Source organism: Vombatus ursinus, unplaced genomic scaffold (genome assembly GCF_900497805.2).
Source record: "Vombatus ursinus unplaced genomic scaffold, bare-nosed wombat genome assembly UNPS02014803.1, whole genome shotgun sequence".
NCBI lineage: Eukaryota > Metazoa > Chordata > Mammalia > Diprotodontia > Vombatidae > Vombatus > Vombatus ursinus.
The window spans coordinates 3,165,109-3,187,115 of record NW_020954581.1 but is presented as its reverse complement, the minus strand read 5'-3'; the positions used below and the strand labels follow the sequence as shown (position 1 = coordinate 3,187,115).

The following is a 22,007-nucleotide window of genomic DNA, read 5'->3' as shown; positions in this document are numbered from 1 at the left end:
AAGCCAAAGTTTTATTAGAAATGAAGGTGGAGTGGGAGGAGCTACAATCAACTTGTGAATGCTTTTGGCATTTTAAAGAAGTTATTTTGGCAGCTCTATTATGTAGGTAAATGCAGGGGGTGGGGGTGGTAGGAGAGCAGAAACTCAGATGTAAGCAGGCAAAAAACAATTCTAGATAAAGCGGTATTTTCTACATAGTAAAATACTATGCTTCATATTTTCCTAGGGTAAAAATCAGTCAATCTTACCTACTCTACCTCTACATCTATTAGGATTATATCTCTCTACATTATTTATTAATCATATTGATCAATCAGTAAGTAAATCACTGAGTGCCTACTTTGGGCTAAGCACTTGAAAAGTAGGCTCACTCTATCTTCACGATGGATAACAAGGATTCAATACTTTCTCAGTTACCTTAACAGAGTTGAAGACTACCAAGCTGCTGCTTCTTCCATTTCTCTAAATTATTGTGCCCTTAATTAAAGCCTCTTATTTGGCTGGGGCTACTCAGGTTTTAATTTTAAATTTCAGGTGTCCCTGACTCAGGTTCCTGGGACAGGATTGCATGGGGAATTTCTCCATTTCAGAAGGGCTTTCAGTGCCCCTACATCATCATTCAGCTATCTTAAGGTGACCATGGAGGCCTCTGGCTTTCATTCCTGCATTCCAAAGCTCCAGAGTATTCTTTGGGAATAGAGAGCTATATACTAAGGTATCATCATCTGACTTTTCACACCATAAGAAATTCATTCTTGGGTAGAAGTTGGTGCCATAGGCTTTAAAGATTGTCACAGAGACTGCTTCTTGGATTGGAATCCAAGGCCACCTCAATTATGGCACATGTCCCCCAAAGATATCAAAGGGTCCCATTTATGCATTCAGTAACTTGAAGATCTTTTTTCACTTCTCTTTATTAGTATGAAAGTATGATAAACTTTATTTTCCATCTTTTGGGTTGGTCAATCAATGAAAATATCCAGAATATTACTTTGATGTTTACATAGTCAATATGGTTTGGTGGCTAAATTTACCTCTACCATTGCTGAGATCAATCAACGTCTGTTTCCAGTAGGAGTTAAACTATGTTAGAGGCCCTGCAACAGTCACATGACAAGATCTGATAAGTTTAGTTCATCCATAAATTCATCAGAAACGAGCAAAACTCACAAATAAAGTGCTCCATAGTTTTTAATGCAAAGGATTTTTGAGCAATTTTGCTGTTGCATTCTCTATGCCAGGACTGTCTTAGTTTTAGGGGTTTTTTTTGAGAGAATAACTTTTACAAGATATATCTGCCAAGAGGGTTCTTGAATAAAAAACTTGATTTCTGGAGGAGAGGAGCCTCACTTCCCTTAGTGGTGATCTACTTGTTTCCTGGTACCTCATGTTAAAATTCTTATGGATCTTCTCTGGAGGACAGGAGCCTCACTTCCCTTAGTGTTAATCTATTTGTTTCCTAGTATCTCATATTAAACTTCTGAAGGATCTTCAAAGTTACAGCTACTTCCTGCCTCCCTCAATGGTGCCTTCTCTGCATGTATAAAAACATCACACAATACCCTTTAAATCTTAGTAGAATCCATAGCCAATTTAAATAAAGTCAAGTAAGGGCTGCTAATTTACCAGATTTTTGCAAGCTAAAAGCAAAATTATTTTCCTACTTTCAGGGATACCAACATCTTTTATTAAAACAAATTTAGGAAGTTGACACATTCAGTTGTCAACTTGGAAGAACCACATTCACTGCCATTTTTTTTAAACCACTACAAATAAACCACAGCAATTCCTAGAGCATAGCCTGGCTTCTTGGAAGTGTAAGCTTGGGCTGTGACATCATCACAAACTTGCACCAGGCGAGTCGAAGACTATACATTACCTCTGAAGGCTGGGGAAACCTTGGCTAGATTAACCATCCACTTACATACTAAGTTTCCTCATGTGACTTTCAAAAGCAAATAGTCTCTTAAATGTGATTTCCACCTCCCTGTGAGGGAGTCCATTTTTGATGTTTGGGAGAAAGTCTCCCTGTTGAGTTCATTAGCATTAAATTCTACGCTTAGAAGTCCTTGGGAGCTTATGATCTGCATGAACTCAGCCTGGAGACTTTTGCCCAGCTCATTTCCTGGAAAAAAAATCCCACTCTGACACAGCAAATGGCTGCTACTTTGGTAAGACATATCTCAGGGCCCTGGAGATGCACACGTACCTGGTATTTTCCCAGTCGGGGCACACAGAGGACACTGATGCTCGGGAATCACTCGCATACTTGTACACCACTAGGAGGCAGTGTTTACAAAGCTGTACCAGCTGCTGGCAGCACTGGAGTTGTTGGGGAGTTATGACTTCCGTGCTTTTGCTGAAGATTGTCTCCCAAGAGCTGTGGTTGGCATGGAAACAGACATGACCTCATGTAGCAAAAAAAAAAAAAATGGCAACCTATGAAAGAACTAGCAACAGGCTGGGGGGAAATAGGGCCTAGTAACTGCTTGATAGAAGATGCTGTATATGGTTGAGCCCAGTACACACATGCACACACTAGGAAGTGAATCTTTATATATAAAAACAGGCACAATTGTAGGGCTTTGATCACGAGGCTTCCTTGAAGAACCTGCTGAACTTGCTGGGTCTGGGGCCTTGACCAGGTATCTTCCTACAGAGGAGATGGACAGTCCCCCGGCACCCGCTCAAGGACGGGTTTTACTGAGGCTGAAGATGGCCTCAAAATGAATTAGGTGGCTCTGTCTGTCATGGGGTGCTCTGATAGAATATAAACTGTTTTTGTTTTCCTAGCATGGCACCTGGTGCGGGGTAGGCATATAATGCTCACTGATTGACCATTTGAACCTCTGCCCCACCTTGTAATGGCCTTAAAGAAAACTCACAGGTCCTCCTGGCCTCTATTTTTCCTCTTTGTTTCTCTTCTGGAGACACTTGGGGGAATGGGGGAAGCACCTCCTCAAAAAAAATTAACAGTTGCCTCAAGTACACGTGACACTGTTGCCCACATGACCCAGCAGAGAGTTCCTGGTACTTGACCTCAGAGGAGAGGTGGGGGTCTTATCTCTCAGCCACATGGCAGCAATGTAGAGTGGAGCCATATGGCCAAATGACACAAGTTTCTGAAAGTTCCCTATAAGCTCCCAGCTAAAGAATCCTGAAACTCAACCTTCTGGCTAGAAGAGAGGGAATCTTCTGAGCAGGGGGGTAGGGACCTCAAGCACCATCTCCTAAATGGAACTGATGGTATTACCCCCACAAAATTACCCAATGACTTCTGTACCTTCTATATATTTATATGTTTGCACGTTGCCTCCCCCTACAAAATATAAGTTTCTCAAGGGTATGGGCCATTTCATTTATGTCTTTGTATCCTCAGGGCCAAGCACAGTGCCTGGCAAACAGTAGATGCTTAATAAATACTTGTCAATTGATTAAAGCAACCTTGAAATCAACAGGTCAGGGATCCAGGCTTTTATTTCCTGAGCATCTCTTGTCAAGAGGATTGCAAGGGTCATACCCGTGGCCCCCAGGGTGCCAGGAAGAGCCACAGTAAAGTGCTAATGCTGTGGTATGAGGGGACAAGGGACTTCAATCTTGTACCCCACAATTTACTGTGAGTTACTCAGCTGACATGCATTCAGTGGGAATGTGGGTGGCCTGTCTCTTAGCCCCAAGTGTTTTCCTCCTCAGAGAGGTCCAAACAACTGGCTGACATGAATTTGGGGAACTTTAGTACTCTGTGGAAAACGAGACTGATAGGAGAGGAATAGAGTTGTGTTGATTATTTATGGGTTACAAGAAGTCCTCTCTATTTTCTGCCTATTCTGTCAGGTTGAATAAAGGCCACCTTACACCAGTAAACCCAGTTGTCTGCTTGTGTGCCTCCACAGGATCCCAGGGACCCTTTTACATATATCTGTGGAGACCTAAACACTATTCTCTCCCTCTCCCTCTCTCTCTCATCTATGTGCATATCCATAATATAGACATAAACGTATGTGTGTACATATACACATACACACGCATGTATGTAGGTATTTATATGTGTGTATAGATTTCTGTGTAGGGACATGCCAAACCTAAATGTTAGTGATTTGGAGGGAAGCCTGTGAAGTCAAACCCTGCACAAATAAACCCAGAGCCTGGGGACTTTGGACCCCAGATTACCATACAGTTCACTAACATCAACTAAATCCAACTTGGCTATTTTGTCTTGGCATAAACGTACCAGTGGTTTCTTAAAGCCAATACAGAGAGAACACTGATAATCACAGAGCTAGTTGAAAATCTTTGAATATGGGCCCAACCATGATCTTTCAGAGAACTGTCTTTCAGAGAACTGACCTAAGAAAGTTCAGAGAGACTCATGACCACCAGTTAGTGATTCCCCCTGCCTTTTTTGTTTACCTCACAAAACTCTCCACTAACACATGGAGAATTGGGCATCCAAGTCAGTGGACCTAAGGATCAATATGGTAGTGTGGAAAGAGTGCCGGCTTTGGAGTCAAATGACCTGAGTTCAAATCCTTTCTTTGATGCTTGTTATTTGTGTGATTTTGGGCAAGTCACTCATTTTCCCCAGGGCCTTAGTTTCCTCACTCAAAAAGTGAGGGCAATGGACATAGTGGTCTCTATGGTCCCTCCTAACTCTCTACGATCCTCTGAAAGAAAGACTGTATTCAACTTTGCCTTAACAACAATGAGCCAACAAAGAGTTTCAGTCACACTTCTACGGAGCACTGGGAGACTGGCTCACGAGGCCGTGTACTGGACAGGTGCTTTTAGATCATTCTCAGACGGGATTGTCTCCATGATAACCACAGAGCACAAACCCTGCATTCTGCCAGATGCTCTCTTAATGCTCTAAGACTTTGAAGCCTTCTTAAAGCGTCACTCACTGAGCTGCACATCAGGGATTTAAAGGAGTCCATGTGCTCCACCTCTGACTGACCGACTTTTAGGCTCATCATTGATCATAATTCTTTGGCAAATGGGATCAGTTTACATTATGCTTGCACCAGGCTCCACATAGGGAGGATCACTTCTCATAATGGTGTACAACTTATTTCAATCCTCATGAGCTGTTTCATTTACTTTGAATTTGGCAATAATTCAATACCCATTTTACAACCCTCAGAGGGAAAAATGGTGGATTTTCCTATAGAGATACACTCTTCTTTAAGAGAAAGTCAAAATGACTTAATTGCCAACACTTTGATCCTTTGATATTTATTGGAATTTTAAAGCTTTTAGATCCTCTAAGCTCAGATTTTTTTTAAATAGAATGACTATAGTGTATTCGTGCAGAGGCAACACAGCCTTAAAACCATGGTGTGTCAACAGTGTGTGACAAGTTTTCCTCAAAGAATATAGCATTCAATGTGTTGCCTGAAAACATGACTTCTGTGTGAAATGAAATATTTGCTACGAAAAAAGAACCCCATGATGTTTTTTTCTTTAAAAAAAGTGAATATCACTTAATAAGTTATCCTACTAGTTATTACTATACTACTATTATTAATTATACTATTATACTAGTATATAGTTATGTAAGAAATTGAAATTCAACAACAAAAATAAAATTAACATCTTTGTGGCAAAGTGTTGAAAAAAGGGAAATTTCAAATCAAAGCTGACACCACAAATTTAAATTACATCAATTCCATAAGGAAAAGACAAGTAAATTAAATAAGGGAACATCTTTGTGCATCCATGAAAAGAAAAATACATTCCTAGACTCATCCCTCTTACCCCCCTCCCTCCAAACCAGATCCCTTTAATGGAAATTAGGCTGAGCCTAAAGAAAATCAGCATTCCCCAAAATAATTTACTCTTCAGTTTTTTCCCCATTGTTTTCCACAGAAATCTGTGATTTACAAAAGTGCAAGTATATATGTTGCTATCTTGAAATAGCCAAGTAGGCCTTTTTTAAGTTCAAAGAACAATTCTGGGTTCCTTGAAGCTAACCAAAATGCTACCTAATAGTAAAAACAAATGTCAAGTTACCTAAGCTAAACAGAGAAGGTAAAACAATAAACCCAAGAGAAGAAAACTCATTGAAAAAATGAAGAATGAGAGCTTTGTCTCTAAGACTTAGAAAGATGAACAAAGACCTGAATGTTTATCAACTGACAAATATCTGGCTTGTTCTGCTTAGGTAGGACTTAATGTTTCTAATGGTTATGAAAAGCCCTCCAAACAGGGTCAGAGCCTATCTGCAAGTGAGGGTGATTGGGTAGTAAGACACAGGCCACAAAAGTTGGGGATATGAGAAATAAAACACATGCAAATAGTTAAGAAGAAAAGAGGTTGCTGATGATAAAGGTAGACAGGGCCAAAGAAAGTTTTTATGAGCTAAGAGCTGGGTGAGGGAGAAGAAAAGAGCGACAAGAGGATTAGCATTTAAGATATATTTAAAGATTTCTTCTAATTTCTTTACATTTATTTACTATCCTGTCCATATATTAAAGATGGGGCTTCTGTAAATAGTCCAACTGAAATTAAAACTATTTCCAATTATCAGCAAAGACAGTGAACCCAATGCTTCATTGGACGTGGAATCCTTAAATGAATAAAAAATAGTAATCAGTTCACAACACTCTACTGAACAACATTCTTGCATCTTCAAATTCATCCTCTCTTTCCCTATTCTATAAAATCTCTTAGACTCCGAAAGTGATAACTTCCATTGATCTGCTAACAAACTGTTCATTAGCACTGCCAACTAACAATAAAGTTGAGGTCCCATCACAAATAGGGTTACCTGCTCAGGCACAGTCAAGAATTTACTGTACTTTTCCTGTTCATCTCTTCTTGTCATCTTACATTTCTGTTCCTCTCCCCTTCACTCCTAACCCTGAGCCTCTGGGGGGTGGCTACCAACTTTCACTCCTGTGTGAATATTGTCCTGGAACCTTTGACTTCTTAACTAGATGGCCCACATCAGTCTCCCAGCACCCCTATGGTAACTTGCCAACATTTAGCTTGGCCAGGACAAAGGGAAGAGAGCACACTCTTGCTAATTTTATATCAGGTCACCATCTGAACTGTGGCAGCTTTCTGAGTAGAATAATCTCCACAGGTTACTCTTGTCCATTTTCAGAGTTCCCCTCACTTTAAGAAATCATTGTGAGAGAGCTCTACATGCATTTTGGCATGTAGTTCTCCAAAGACACTCTCTCTCACAAACACAAGCTAAGGACTATATTACAGGGCTATACCGATCTATATTTAGTGGGCCATAGTGGGTCACATATCAAAACCATCTTTGAAAAAGGAGAAGAGTGAAAAGGACCTGCCTGCCAGGGACCTGGAGGCGCTAGGGAGCATGGTTCTTGGGCACACAGGGAATCCATCTCAGTTTCTACAATCCAGTGATCATGGTCTACCTGCTATGTCTTACATACAAAATTCCTTTTCCAATATCTGGCTAGAAAGCTAATCCTTCACACCTTCAACTCCTGGCACCCTGGCTTCCTTTTAAAGACTCCATTTCCCTAACCTCCAGGCCTTCTGCAAGAGGCCTTTCCTGGTTCCCCACAGCCAGTTAAGCCTTCCCATCTAAGGTTACCTTCATCCTGCTCTCTCTCTCTCTCTGTTGTATGGAGGTATTTATTTACTTGTTGCCTCTACCATTAGGCTATAAGCTCCTTGCTTCTTAGCAAAGGAGTTGACACAAGTAAGCATTTATTGAATGTTTGTTGACTGATTTTGTCAGACTTGGTCATCCCCTATTCTCCCCTCCCCCCAACTCAATAAAACTATGTCTCCCTATTACCTCTAGGATCAAATATGAACTCCTCTGTGTGACACTCAAAGCTTCTTCACAACCCGTCTCCTTCTTTATTATGTTCTACTTTTCTCCATGTAACCTACGGTTCAGCCAAATGAGCCTTCCTGCTATTCCTCAAATATGACATTCCATCTCCTATTACCATGTCTCAGTTCTGGCCATCCCCCATTCCTGGAACGCACTCCCTCCTTCCCTCCAGCTCCTGGCTTGTCTGGTTTCCTTCAAAACTCAGCTCAAGTACCACCTTCTGCATGAGACCCGCACCTGGTCCCCTCAGCTGCTAGTAGCTTCCTCCCTGATGTTATCTTGAAGCTTTTTTTGTATACATTTACATATGTACCTGTTGTCCCCACCCCTTTTAGAATGTAGGCTCTTTCGAGGTCAGGAACTGTTTCAGTTTTGTCTTTATACCACCAGTGCCTGACACAGTTAAGTGCTTAATAAGCCTTTATTGGTCAGTTATTGACTGCTAAGAATATTAGAAGCAATAATTTGCATGAGTGTCAGTTATATCATTTTAAGGATTCTCTAGGTCATAAATTTATTGAACATTTACCATGTGCCCAGAATTTGGCTGCATACTTTCAGGTATATAAAAAATATAAGATATGGTCCCTTTCCTCAAGGATCTCACCATATAAATGGAAAGGCAAGACCAAAACACTTATAAATGATTACAGAATAAATAGAACTATTAAAAAAAAAACTAACGTAATACAGAATGTGTGAAATGGACCTTTAAATTATAGGATATCTACAGAAAGCTATGACTGATAACTTCACCAACTATTAGAGTAAAATCTCATCAACGCATTCCTTGAACAGCTTTCTGGTTGTTTCTCCCGGCTCAAGTCTCAGCCCACTCCTATTCAGCCTCCACTCAGCTACCAAAGCAATTTTCCTAAAGCACAGGTAGGATTACGTCACCCCTGTACTAAAAAAAAAAATCCATCGGAAATAAAATATAAACAAACACAGCAAACAAGGAAAACAAAATTGCAACCAAGAGACCAATTAAGAGATTTCTTTCTAAAATTACATAAGGAGATAAGGGTGGAAGCATAAGGCAAATGGAAGTGATGAAGGAGACCCAAGGCTGAAATACCAAGAACTAAACTTCCCAACCCCCCCCCCACCTATAGGTGAATCAAGGCTTTTGGGGGACTACATATAGAATAGGCAGGGGGGGAGAACAGAGTGGGATGTGAAAGAAGAATGAGAGGAAGAAGATAGAGGGGAATATATGATGTACCCTAATCACATCAAATGCTCTCAATGAAGAAAAGTTAACTCCTGTAGTCTCTTAGGAAGAAGAGAGCTTGAGGAGAATGGGTGAAGGAAAGGAAGAGACTGAAATGGGAAAAAAGGAAGAAGTCTTGTTTAGTGATAGTAGGGCAGTATCACTGATGAATGCTCCCATGTGATAAGAACTATTCAATAAAAGGAGCTGAGGACCTGACGATGGGCATAATTTGTAAGAATTCAGTACTCAGACATGCTCATCCTACCTCAGAAGAAAGGGAATCAGAGTTCCTGGGAGTAACTGACACCCAGAAGAGTTGGAAAGCATGAACCCAGGGAGATTTCACGGCAACTGGAGGAAAATTACAAAGGAAGGACAAAGGTTAATAATGAACTGCACAAAAGGGAAATAGGAAAATCCTACCAGGAGGCAATATCTTCTCTATCACCTGCAGGAAAAAATATTTCTAAGACTGAGGCACAACAGAAAAGGGCCAAGGAGCAAGATCTACAAGGCTAAATATAACACAGCAATTGTTTTGAAGAGGGAACCCAAAATAGAAACCTTAGAAGCCTTAATTCCATGAAGAATACATAGACTAAAGAAGGATTAAATAAGTATCAGGGTCATGAATCAAAGAATAAAAGTCTAGAATCCACAGAAAGGAAACATAATGAAGAGAATGAGAGAAATAATTTTTAAAAAAATACATAAAAATTAAAATTTAAAACTAACAAAACAAGTTGAAGGAAGGAAAGAGAGTAAAGGGATTTTACTTGACTACTTAACCAAGACAAAAAAGAGAGAAGAATTAAGTGGATAAAAGGGAGAAAGAAACAAGAACTAAGGGATAAGAGAAAGGGGTAAGAAGTGTGTGCAGGGGGTAGGGGTTAAGGTCAAAGAAAGAGCCAGTAGGAATAGTTTGCCTTAGAGTAGAATAAGCTAAAAAAAAAAAACTGAAAATACATAGTGAGTTTACATAGAAAAGGGGGGGAACCTAATTTGCAATACATGTATATTTATATAATATGTATGTTATATAAATATATATTCCAAATTAGGTTCTCGTTCTCTCTCTCTCTCTCTCTCTCCTCATATATGTGTGTATGTTTATGTGTGTGTGTATATATACACACATACACACACACATATAAATGACAAGTGGACGAAACCATAAACTGAACTCTCATAACTTTAAATGTAAATGGATTAAGCAATCCAACAAAATGAAAAAGAATGATAGATTGGATAAGAAAACAAAATCCTACAATATACTGCTTACAAAAGACACACTTAAAAAACAAAGACATACACAGATTAAAAATAAGGGATAAGAAAACAAAAATTTCCCATGTATACAGTCAGTCCAAAAAGTAAACGTTATAATCATATCGCCAGATAAAGCAAACACAAACATTTAGAATATCAAAATGGATAAACAAGTTAACCGCATTATGGTGAATGGACATAAATGTAAAGGATCACTACTAAGCTATAAGAAATGACAAATACCTACAAACAAGCATGGAATGATCTATGAACTGATGTAGAGTAAAGCAAGCAGAGCAAAGAACACAATATACAAAATAACTATACAACAATGTAAGTAAAGAGAACTGCACACACAAAAAGTAAAATATGCAAAATTATTGAATAATATTGTTATTGTTTGTTTGTTTGTTTGTTCTTCATTCTCAAAGGGTACCATGACATCAGGAAGGTGATGCCATGACATGCAAGTGAACCAGATTTAAGTGAGGAGGGCCATGCAAATTCACCAGCCTCACTTTCTCCTCCAGAGCCATCTGGTCCCAGTGGTAAGATATAGATCAGGACAACTGGAGATAGCCCACTCTGTCTACCGTAGTGCCAACTTAAAGGTCTATCTGTGAGTGTCCTGGGAAGAAAATAGGTACCTTTCTGTACATGTTGGTTAAAGTACAACCCTGTCCAGAGGCAGAAAAATGACTTTAGTGGTCTCCACTCAGCACCTTCAGTCACAAAATTCATGAAATAATAACTGACATTTATATAGGACTTATTGGACATTTTTTTCATTTGATCCTCAAAGCAGCCTAGTGAAGCAGGTAACAGAAATAGGGTTTAGACCTGCAATTTCAATGGTATAGGGAACTCCCAGGTAAGAAAACTGTTTACCAATACAGGTTGGCACCTTCTCTGCAATTTATAATCTTAGAGCGTGGTCTTTTAAGTGACTTGCCCATGATCAGGTAGCCAGTATATATCTGAGGAGGGACTATAAGGTGGGTAACAGAAGGATTATCATTCTCCTTTTATGGAAGAAGAAACTGAGGCCATAGAACTAGTAAATATCAGAGGCGAGATTTGAACTCAGGTTTTCTTGGCTCCAAGGCCAAAACTTTATCCACTACACTATACTGCCTTTAACTGACAAAAAGGATATGACTGTATCTAGATTCTGGGTCTGGATGGATTGTTGATGCAAGGATTGCTGCTGAGTAATACTTGAGATTGCCACCTAGTCAATTCACATTGGCCATTAAGAACATGGTGGGGGGGAGAGGAACTGGTCTAGGGAATGGTCAGTTAAGTTACTTGGAGAAGACTGAATCCTATTAATCATGTGGCCACTGGACCAGCTGATCTGGTAGCTTCTCCATTACAGTGCCACCATAATCTGTGTTTTACTCAATTCATTCAAGCCCTAGAAATCTTGGCATTATCCCAAACTCTATACTCTCTCTCACCTCAAATATCCCATCAGTTGCCAAATCTCACTGTTGGTGCCTTCACAATTATCTCTGGAATTTGGATCCCTTCTCACCACTACCACTTTAAGGCCTGAATTATTTTCCACCTGTATTAGTATACCAATCTCCTAACTGATCTTCCTGCCTCAAGTCACCTACCATTCCAGACCATCCTATACACTGCTGTCAAAGTAGTTTTTGTTAAGCACGTATCTGGCTGTGTAAGACTCTTACTCAATCAACACTAGCAGTTTACTGTTGCTTCTATGGAAAAAACATAAACTATATTCAACTTTTAGAGTCCTATACAACCTTGCCCTACTTATTTTTCCAGAATCACTGAACATTGCTCCCCTTCTCCTACTCTTCAATCCATATCTGACACTCTATCTCTGGTCCTCATACCTCTGTGTTGGCCACCCCAATGCCTCCTAAAATTCACCCCTTCCTTACCTTGCCTCAGAAAGTCTCTTTCTTCTTTTAAGATGCAGCTGAGGCATCATCTTCTGCATGAAGACTTTCCTGATCTCTCCCTCACCCCCAACTGCTAGTGACTTTCCTCCCAAACTACTTTATTTACTTTGTATATATTTATATATGTGTGTATATACTAATTATTATATATTATTACATAAATAATGTTAATATATTCTATTTGTATATTATTAATAATTAATACATTTGTTATTATTATTATTATTGTGTGTTTATATATTTTCATTTAATAATAAGCGTGGCTTAAAAGAAGAATATGAGATCATACCCCTTTTTTAGAGGTAGGAAGACCTCAAGTATTATACATTGCATATATTTTCTGACTTTTTCAATATATTAATCAGTTATGCCATTTTTTTCTTCTCTCTTTTTTGCGTTTAAAAATATTCTTTGGTAAAGGAAATGGCTCTTTATGAGAGGGATATTGGAGAAATTTTTGATGATGTTAAAAAAATCAATACAAACTTATTTAAAAAAAAAAGTCCTTTACAACCTGGCCCTTTCCTACTTTTCCAATCTTATATTTTACACTCTTCCATGTACTTTATGATCTAGCAACACCTGCCTTCTTGCTGTCTCTCTAGCATACAACATTTCATCGCCTGGCTGTCTATTTTTAATCTGTCCCTCACATCTAGAAGGTGGCATAGTAGATAAAAACACTGAACCTAGAGTCAGGAAGACCTGGGTTCAAATGTAGCCTCAGACATTTCCTAACTGTGCAACCTTGGGCAAGTCATTTGACCTTTGTTTATCTAAATTTCCTCAAACATAAAATGAAGATGATAATAGCACCAACATCACAGGGCTGTGAGGATTACATGAGATAATATTTATAAAGAACTTAGCACAGTGCCTGGCACACTGCAGACACAATATAAATGTGATGATGAAGATGATGGTGGTGGTGGTGGTCTCGCCTCTCTCCTCCATTCACTGGTTTCCCTGAATTCTTTCAAGACTTGGTTCAAATGCTGCCTTCATCAGGAGGCCTCTTCTGGTCCTTGTCACTGCTAGTGCCTCTCTTCTAAGCTTACCTTCCATTTACACCTTGTATATCTTGTAAGTACATAGTTGTTTACACCTTGTCTCCCCTATTACAAGGTGAGCTCCATAATGGATAAATCATGTTTTTACCTTTATTTGAATTCCCAGTACTTAGTATAGTGCCAGCACACTGTAACACATAATAAATGCTTTGACTGACTTGATTTAATTAATATTTGCCTGGGAACAACTTGACATTTGTGTTCTATTATATGGTGTCTGATATGATTGGGATAATTTTTATTCCTACTTATTTACGCTCCTTCAACAAGTCTGTATATAAAAATGTAAGTTATTACTGCTATATTCCAAATGCCCACTAAGCCTTTCCATCTTTGTAGGATCTCATGGTGCTCATGCTTCCTTGGTACACCCTTTGAGAACCTCCATGAAGCAACAGAGGATATGATAGTAGCTAACTTTGATGTAGCATTTGGTGCTTGTGGAAAGCATTTTTCTCAAAGTGATTCAAGGCCTCAGTGAAGTGAATAATGTCAATATTACTGTCTCCATTTTACAGAGGAGGAATCTGAGGCTTCGAAAGATTAAGTGATTTGTTCAAAGTAACACAATAGTAAAGGGCATGGTCAGGAACTGAACAAGGTGGTATAAGGAAAAAGAGCACTGAATTTAGAATCAGAGGAAATGGTTTCAAATCCAATATCTGCTTCCTCTGTGACCTTGGGTGAGTCATTTCTCTGGGCCTTAGTTTCTTCTTTTGTAAACTGAGAGTTTTGGACTAGATGACCTGTAAGCATCCTTTAAATTCCAAGTCCCAGGGGCCTAACAACTGAGTCTAAGTCAGCATTCTCTCCACTATATCATATGGTCCAGTCCTACAATTAGGTGTGTTAGTTGTACTACTGAGCAACAGACAAAAAAATTTACTTCATGAGAGAGATGACTGATCAAAGCCTAAGTGGGCTTATTACCAACCTTGAATGCATAAAAAAGGCAAGAATGTGAAACAAAGGGATGGAGGTGAAGGGCAGTAGTTTTCCTCCTTCCTTTCCTTTCTTTTTCCTTTTCATTTGCATGAGGCCCAAAGAGTTTTAGACAGAGAAAACAGGGGCTTTAGCTCACATAATTTTTATGGGAATTCTTTGTCACAATCCCTCTCAAAATGAGTTCTAGGGCACAGGTTCCCTATTAGGAAATTAAACAGGAACTAGAAGAATTTTCTAATCCTAAATTAGATAGGAGCCTGGTTAAGGGACTTTCCCCCTAGTCAAGAGGAAGAAGTTCAAAGACAAGGTTAAATGTCTGTTCTGTGTTCTAAAAGAAAAGGAAAAAAAAATTGCCCTTAGGAAGAAAAACTTTCCTTTTGGAATGAAAAAGCAAACCACACCTCAAGTTTTGGAAGCTGAATTCATCTCCTCATCATGGCGAGGGAGAAGAGGTTGCTAGAGGCTTCCTTCTCTTGTTTGATAATGGGTATATGAAGGTCCAGCTTTCCCAGAGGAGCTAAAGCTCGTATCTTTGATTCTAAGTTAAATGAGAAATAGCAGAGCTTATTTTTCCTCTTATGGAGATGATTTAGAACCTAAACTAAAGATTCCTGCTATTGCCAGAAGCTGGAACCAGGGAGATCCTCTACAACAAGACACCTGTTAGAACATTGCTTAACAGGGACCATTAGACTTGTAGTTAAAATTAACCATAAGACCAGTGGAGAACAGCTCAGCAAGGTCTATAAGACCCACAGACCCATTAGGGAGGAAGCTAAGCATAAGTAATGACATCAAGAGCTCTGTAGCACTGGAGATGTAAGTTGGCCCTCCATTCATGTACTTGAAACACATGTATTCCCTATGTGTGGTACCAACCACACATTTCCTAGGTATGGTTATCTTTCCCACTGATGGAATATGTATTTGCAAAACATACTAGGACAAAGGTCAGGATGGAAGAGTTCTATGAGTCATTCAGGTAAGAACTGAAGCAATAGGACTGGATGACATCTCTAGGAAGACATGTTCCCAATTCAGTCCTATCACTAATTCACACACTCACTGGATCACTGATTTAAAGCTGGAAGGGACTTGAGAGGTCACCTGGCCCAACTTCATTTTACAGATGAGGATCTGAGGTCCAAGCAGTTTAAATAACTTGGTCACAGTGTTCCAACAGCCTGGATGACTCCAGCCTTCTTTCTGCCCTGTCACACTTGCTTCCTATTCAGACTGGTTCTCCTTTCAGTTGATTTCCAATCCTTCAGATTTAACTGTAGTTATACTCCAGTCATATACATCAAGCTAATTACCTTTAAAAGTGCTACTAACTCCTTAAAATTATGCCTGATAAAAATCTATATATTCCAAGAGATAAACCACTGAGAAAATACCAATTTTTTTGCCATCTCTACAACTGGGTAGATATTAAAGTGATTGTGAAAAACAAAAATCAATGCCACATACCCTGAATTACAAAAACAGTTCCACAAGCCTTGGCCATGGCTCCACAGCAGCTGGTTAAAGACGCGGTTAAAAATTCGAAACAAATGTAAACCTTCCATGTCAGGTATCTTCCAGATACGTGGAAGAACTGAGCGAATGCTTGTTTTCACAATGTCCAAAACCTAGAAGGAAACAGAAAAGAATTTTTAAATCCTAGGCACATTCAGAAAAACCTAATGCCAAACATCTGGTCTTACTTTCACCAGCCAGGAAAAAAAAAAGATGGCAAGAAATAATCACTTAACATCTAGTAAACCTTTCAATAGACTATTTCACCTAATGTCCATGTGTTCATCGTGTATGTTGTAACATGCCTTTTCAATCAAAACCATTTTATCAAAACAAATCTAGATAAATCAAGTTGCTCTTTTCCAGTTCATCAAAATTAATTTTTTTCACTCTTCCTAACATTATCTAGTTAAGGGAACTGCCTGTAAAAACTGGACCCAACGTGGGATGAACACACACACATACAGAGAGAGAGAGAGAGAGGGAGAGGGAGAGAGAGAGAGAGAGAGTGACAAAAACAGAAAGAGAGAGTCTGATTACATACATTTATTTCAACCGGCACAAATAATGTGGGAGCTAGATGTAGATGAGAGATACATAGTTTAAATCTGGTTCTCTTGCTTAGAAAATCACCAATTTTTAAAGAAGTAATTTTGGTTGTCTCTGGCCCATCCTAGCATGAAGGAAAAAGTGAAGTAAATATTTAAATTTAAAAGTTATATCAGCAATTAAAAGATTTGATAAAATTTTATTTATATATGACTGCATTTATAATCCAAAGTATAAAAATTTTACAGGAGAAAAAAATTAGAGAAAATATTAAATATTAGATTACTTTTATTATTTTATTATAATGAGCCATAGAACCAAATGAATTTTTAAGTAGAAGAAAACAACATTAATAGCTAATATTTGTATAGCAATTTAAGGTGTGTGAAATTCTCTCTCTCTTTATATATATATATGTGTGTGTGTGTATATATATATATATATATGCAAATATATTATATATTTATATTATATATAATACATACACATTATCTTGTTTGAGCCTCAACAACCCTGTAAGTTGGTTCAAGTATTATTACTCCCATTTTGCAGATAAAGAAACAGAGGCTGAAAAAGGTTAATTGGCTTACTTAAGGTCACACTGCTAGTAAGTATCTGAGGCAGGATTTAAATTTGAATCTTACTATCATTACATCCCTCTACCCACTATACTTTCTTAGTGTTATTCAACATAAAAAGCTTAGTTATGTTTCCTGAATATTACATGATAATATGAATTATTATATATGTATGTGTGCTTAAGAGAAGCAGAATGGAGTCAGGTTTCATATATAGAAGAAATAGAGTTACAGTGAAAATTATGTTGTTATATACATTACAGTGCTTTCCACACAGCAGGGACATAACAAATCGTTGCTGGAAGAATGAATGAATATCCTTCAGAGCAGGTTTTTACTTAGTCTAATGTCAGAAAGCAGTGGACAACACAACATGGAGTTTACAAAAGAAACAAGAGTTAGAGCTCTGGTCATAGAACAGGTAAAGCATATGTATGTTTAGCACCCCTACTGTGGACAGCACCATGGCAGCTTTAGTTGGGGAGGAAGATAGTAGCTTTCAGCCCAGATAAGGCATAAACACATATAATTGAGGTATACAATAATTATCTGATAAGTGCATTAGAAAGTTTTATGGGGAATTATTACCAACCAGGAAGGCTTCATGGAGAAGTCATTCAAGTTGGCCTTTAAAGAACAGTTAGGAATTTTAATGGCCAAATAAAAACATTTCTTACTGCGAACAAAGACAAGAAAGCAGGAGACCACAGAGTATGTTTGGGGAACAGAGAACAGTCTAATTTGGCAGAAATATAGAGGACATGGGGAGTAATATAGGAGGCTCCCCTCAGAAAAGGCTGGAAGGGGAGTTTTAATACCAGCTGGTAAAGCTTGAATACCAGGCAAAGGAGTCTGGAATTTACTTCATTGACAACAGAGAGCTCACAGAACATTTCTGAGCCAAAGAGTGACGTGAACAGATCAATACAGAAGAAATATTTTTTCTAGTAGAAACATGAAGGATGAACTGGAGAGGGTACAGACTGAAAGACTTATTATTATAGTAAAGACTAGGACCTCCGGTGGGGGGAGGGGCGTGAAGGGGTAGCAGGACTAGAGAGAAGGGAATAAATGGCAGAGGTGGGATGGCAGTGGCATAAACACAACATGTAATCTTGTTATCTAACACATTAATTACAATGTGCGATTTAGAAATAAGACTAAAACAGTGGAAATATTTACCTCAGTGCATGCTATAATAGTTAATAACTGTATATATGAGAACCAGTACATACATGCAATTGTGTGTCACTAACTATAATTGATGATGAAATACAAACCCAGGATAATAGCAGCCTAGAACGGGGATTAATGAAGAAAACCTTCTTAAGAAGGAGGGTGAGTCTTTACATGCTGAAGAAAACATAGGATTAGGTCTGACAGAGCAAAGGGGTAGACAATGTTTAGAGCACAGGACCTAGAGTCAGGGACACCTGAGTTCAAATCCTGCCTTAGACATCTACCAGCTGTGTGACCCTGGGCAAGTCATTTAACCCTGTTTGCCTCAGTTTCCTCCTCTGTCAAACTGGCTGGAGAAGGAAATGGCAAACCTCTACAGTATCTTTGCCCAGAAAACCCCAAATGGGGTCACAAAGAGCAGGATATAACTGAAACAACTGAACAACAACCAATGTATAAATGGCTAGAGTTTGCCCTTGAAGCCAAATGAAACTAAGTATAAATTTTGATTTTCTTGTGATTGATTTAAAAGTACCCCCTTCCCTAACCACACTGATATTTCCAAAAGAAAGAATAGATGGGTGATTTAGCTAGTGATAGTATTTAAAAATTGAAAAGTGAAAGGTTTGTCTGTTCTGGGTTTTTTATTTGAATTACTGCAAAACTGAGGCACAAGGCATAAGGCAAATTCATATATTCAAGAAACATTCACTCTTATTTATCAGTGTGAATGACAAACTGCTCCATATAGGTGAACAGTTGGTCTTTGTTGAAAATAATGGCATGAGGTGAAGACAATTTAGAAATCACATTAAAACCACTCACACTGCCCTGATGCTACATACAGCAAGCATGGCTACAGAATTCCAGCAGCCTTGCCGATGCACCATCAACAGCTCCACGGCACACCTAGGGCAATCCAACTGAGAAAGAAAGGTGGGAAATGACAATTCACGTGCTTCTAGAGGCAACTACAGTAGGTGATAAGAAGCAGGTATTGTTCTTTGGAGAAAAAGTACCAAATGAGTCAAAGACCTATGGGAACTGAGACCTGAAATCCCCACACAGTCCAAGTGGAACTGCTCCATTCTGTCTCTTCTCTTAGTAATACATCAATGCTTTCCCATCTAGGAAAAGGCTTTTTAGCAAATTTGGCATTCTCCCTTGACCACCAATGCTGCAGTATCTTTCTTCTTCATACAGATTTCTGCCCAACCATATAAAGCAACTATGGCTCCTAGCAGGGAGCAGAACTATGCCAAGGGCCATGTTTGAACATCATAGCATCAAATGAGATTGAACTGTTTCCATTTTCCTCCAGTGAAGATCTGTTCAGCTTTAATTCATATACCTTATTCACTGGCATTTCAAGATGACCAATAAAAAATGAAATTAGGAAAATAATTTCTTTCAAGAAAAAAAGAAAAGGGACAGGAAGCATAACAGAGAAGAGGAATGTGTGTGCGTATACATGTGTGTGCATGCATGTGTTTGGAGCTCTTTGTGTGCTATGCAATATGAACCTCAGAGAAATCTCTACCACTTTCAAGGGCAACCATCCAATTTCTGCATCTTTCTACTGTGGGAGGCCCAAGTTAAAAAGCACCAAATTCCACAGGGACCACAGAACCCCTGGAGACAAGTATATGTTGGTGCACAGCTCTCTACTGAGAATTCCATACCGCCAAAGGGACTGAGGGTTTCAGGGAAGGTCAAGTTGGACACAAATTAGTAAGGCATGGGCTTATGAAGAGGGAACTTGGAGAAGTTTCCAGTTCTTCCTCTCACAAAGTCAGTCAAACTACAAAAAGTAAAAAAAATCATCATCTGGAGCTGGAAAATATCTGTGGATAACATTAATATCTTCCATAACAAACTGACATTATCCGGCCAAGTTTGACAAGGAAAGAAATAAAGCCAAATCACTTACTTATGTGGAGTTTGAGTGAAAGAGGCCACCAAGAAGGGCATTCATAGTGCTTATTTCTGAAAGCTTTCAGAACACCTTAATTAAGGTCATGGTTCAGCTGACCTCCATTACTGGGTTTCCTGCCTTGTCCCCCTCGTGGTGGCTGCTTCCTCCTAGTTTCATAAGTTGTTCTGGGACAAGTCTTCCCACTGATACATGATCTTCTGAACAAACAGTCAATTGCAATTGCACCACATCATAGTGGGCAATTTTTCTTTATAACACGTAATCTCTTCACATTTCATGCCTCACGGTTTAGGAAAACAGGTTGAATTCAGTGAAGTAAAATGAAGACTATTTCATAAAGATTAGAGAAAGAAATAACACGGCATAAGGAACACAACCTGGAATTCTCAATCTTTATCTCTGCACAGAGGCTTCTATAGTTTTCACCGGGTTTTCACTATGCTTAATTAGCCTCCTGACTGGGGGATATTGTTCTTTGCACTTCAAGTTTCTCTCACCTCTGACGCCTTTTGTTTTTACGTCAAAGTAATTTCCCTATAGGCTCCCACATCCTAAAAGTCTTCTTTCTAACAAAGAACGAGAGTCAAGCGGGACTAAAGGCCACACCAATTACAGCTAACCCTGTAGACAGCATTGTGTACCTGGGCTCCCCTGCCACTCTACAGACGGGCCAGGCCACAAGCGTACTTTATCATCTGTCTTTCTGGACCAAGACTGATGAGAATCTGGAGGATGTTCTATAGGGTTTATGTTTTACACTACTGGAGATCGATTTTTCTTATTCTCCTAGTTTTGCTTACTTTGCTCGATATTAGAGCACGTCTTTGCTATGCGTCTATGGCACAATATTATTCCATTACATTCTTATACTGTCATTTGCGCAACAAACAAATGCAGACTATTTTGCTGTTTGGGACCATCCGGTATGTGTGCAATTTTACTTTCTACCTTGGACCTTCTTGGGATATTCCCCCTGTAATATTCCAAAGGGTATATATATTTTGGTGACTTTTCTCTCATAATTCCAAATCATTTGCCTGAATAGAGTATTAGTGTACCTGTTTTCCAACAATGCTTTCAATGCTATTGCCGTTGGGATTTTTTTTTAACATCTTTGCCCATTTTGAGCAATGTGAGGTGAAACCTTAGTTGTTCCGTTTAGCATTTCCCTCATTACTAATAATTTGGAGCCTGCTTTCATACGCACATTGAGTCCAATTCTCTTGTTGTTAAAGGTTTTTCCATATCCTGTGCTAATCACTTACCAACTGGGCAGTGTTTCTTTCACAATTAACTTTAATACAAAACTGAAGTGACTTTTTTCCAAAGAAATGCCAGAAAAATTCAACAACTAAATATAAAACTATTAGCCAAGTTTGCCAGTAAGTTTCCTGTTTTTTTCCACATTTTCTTGAAATTATGGTGCCCACCTCTATAAATTATAAGGATTTACCTTCTGACACTTAATGCTCTTTAATAGCTACAAATATAACAAAGTCTCACCATGCACAATTTTCTCTTCTAATCTATCATCTTTTGCACCAGGACATTCAGGTTGCCTATGTTTGGCGTAGGTGTTTATTTTACCTTTCATTCTATTGGGTGGGGGAAGAAAATCTCTGCAAAGTAGAGTTTTTAATTTTATAAAAATGGTACATTGTGCTAATTGAGCTGATGGTACTTATTTTTTCCAACAACTCTGCATGGCTCAAAGCTCTTAAGCTATCCCTGCAGGTAAAGATCAGTGGAAGGATGTTATCACAGAACAAACCCTAGTGAAAGCTGCCCTTCTCCTTCCTTCCCCAGGAGCAGTTCCCCCCCCCGCCACTGAGCTAAGAAATAAGACTCTGAATAAAGTTTGGGGAAAAGAATTGAGTGAAATAGCAAGAAGAGCCATGGTTAGCACCAATCAAGACAACAATGAGACAAGTCGCTTGGCCAGGCTTGCACAGACAGAAGCCAGAGGCTTGCTCCATTCACGATCCTCA

At 38.9% G+C, this 22,007-nt stretch overlaps 1 protein-coding gene across 1 annotated transcript in view; it reads right to left on the bottom strand.

The window, feature by feature from the left end:
- TTLL7 (tubulin tyrosine ligase like 7) overlaps positions 1-22,007 on the bottom strand; it is a 116,928-nt gene that overhangs the window by 4,179 nt on the left and 90,742 nt on the right. Inside the window, exons 18-19 of the mRNA XM_027873967.1 lie at positions 15,730-15,890; positions 2,210-2,380 (exon numbers count right to left, since the gene is read on the bottom strand). Of these exons, the coding sequence (XP_027729768.1) occupies positions 2,210-2,380; positions 15,730-15,890 (332 nt within the window). The remainder of the gene's footprint in view (positions 1-2,209; positions 2,381-15,729; positions 15,891-22,007) is intronic.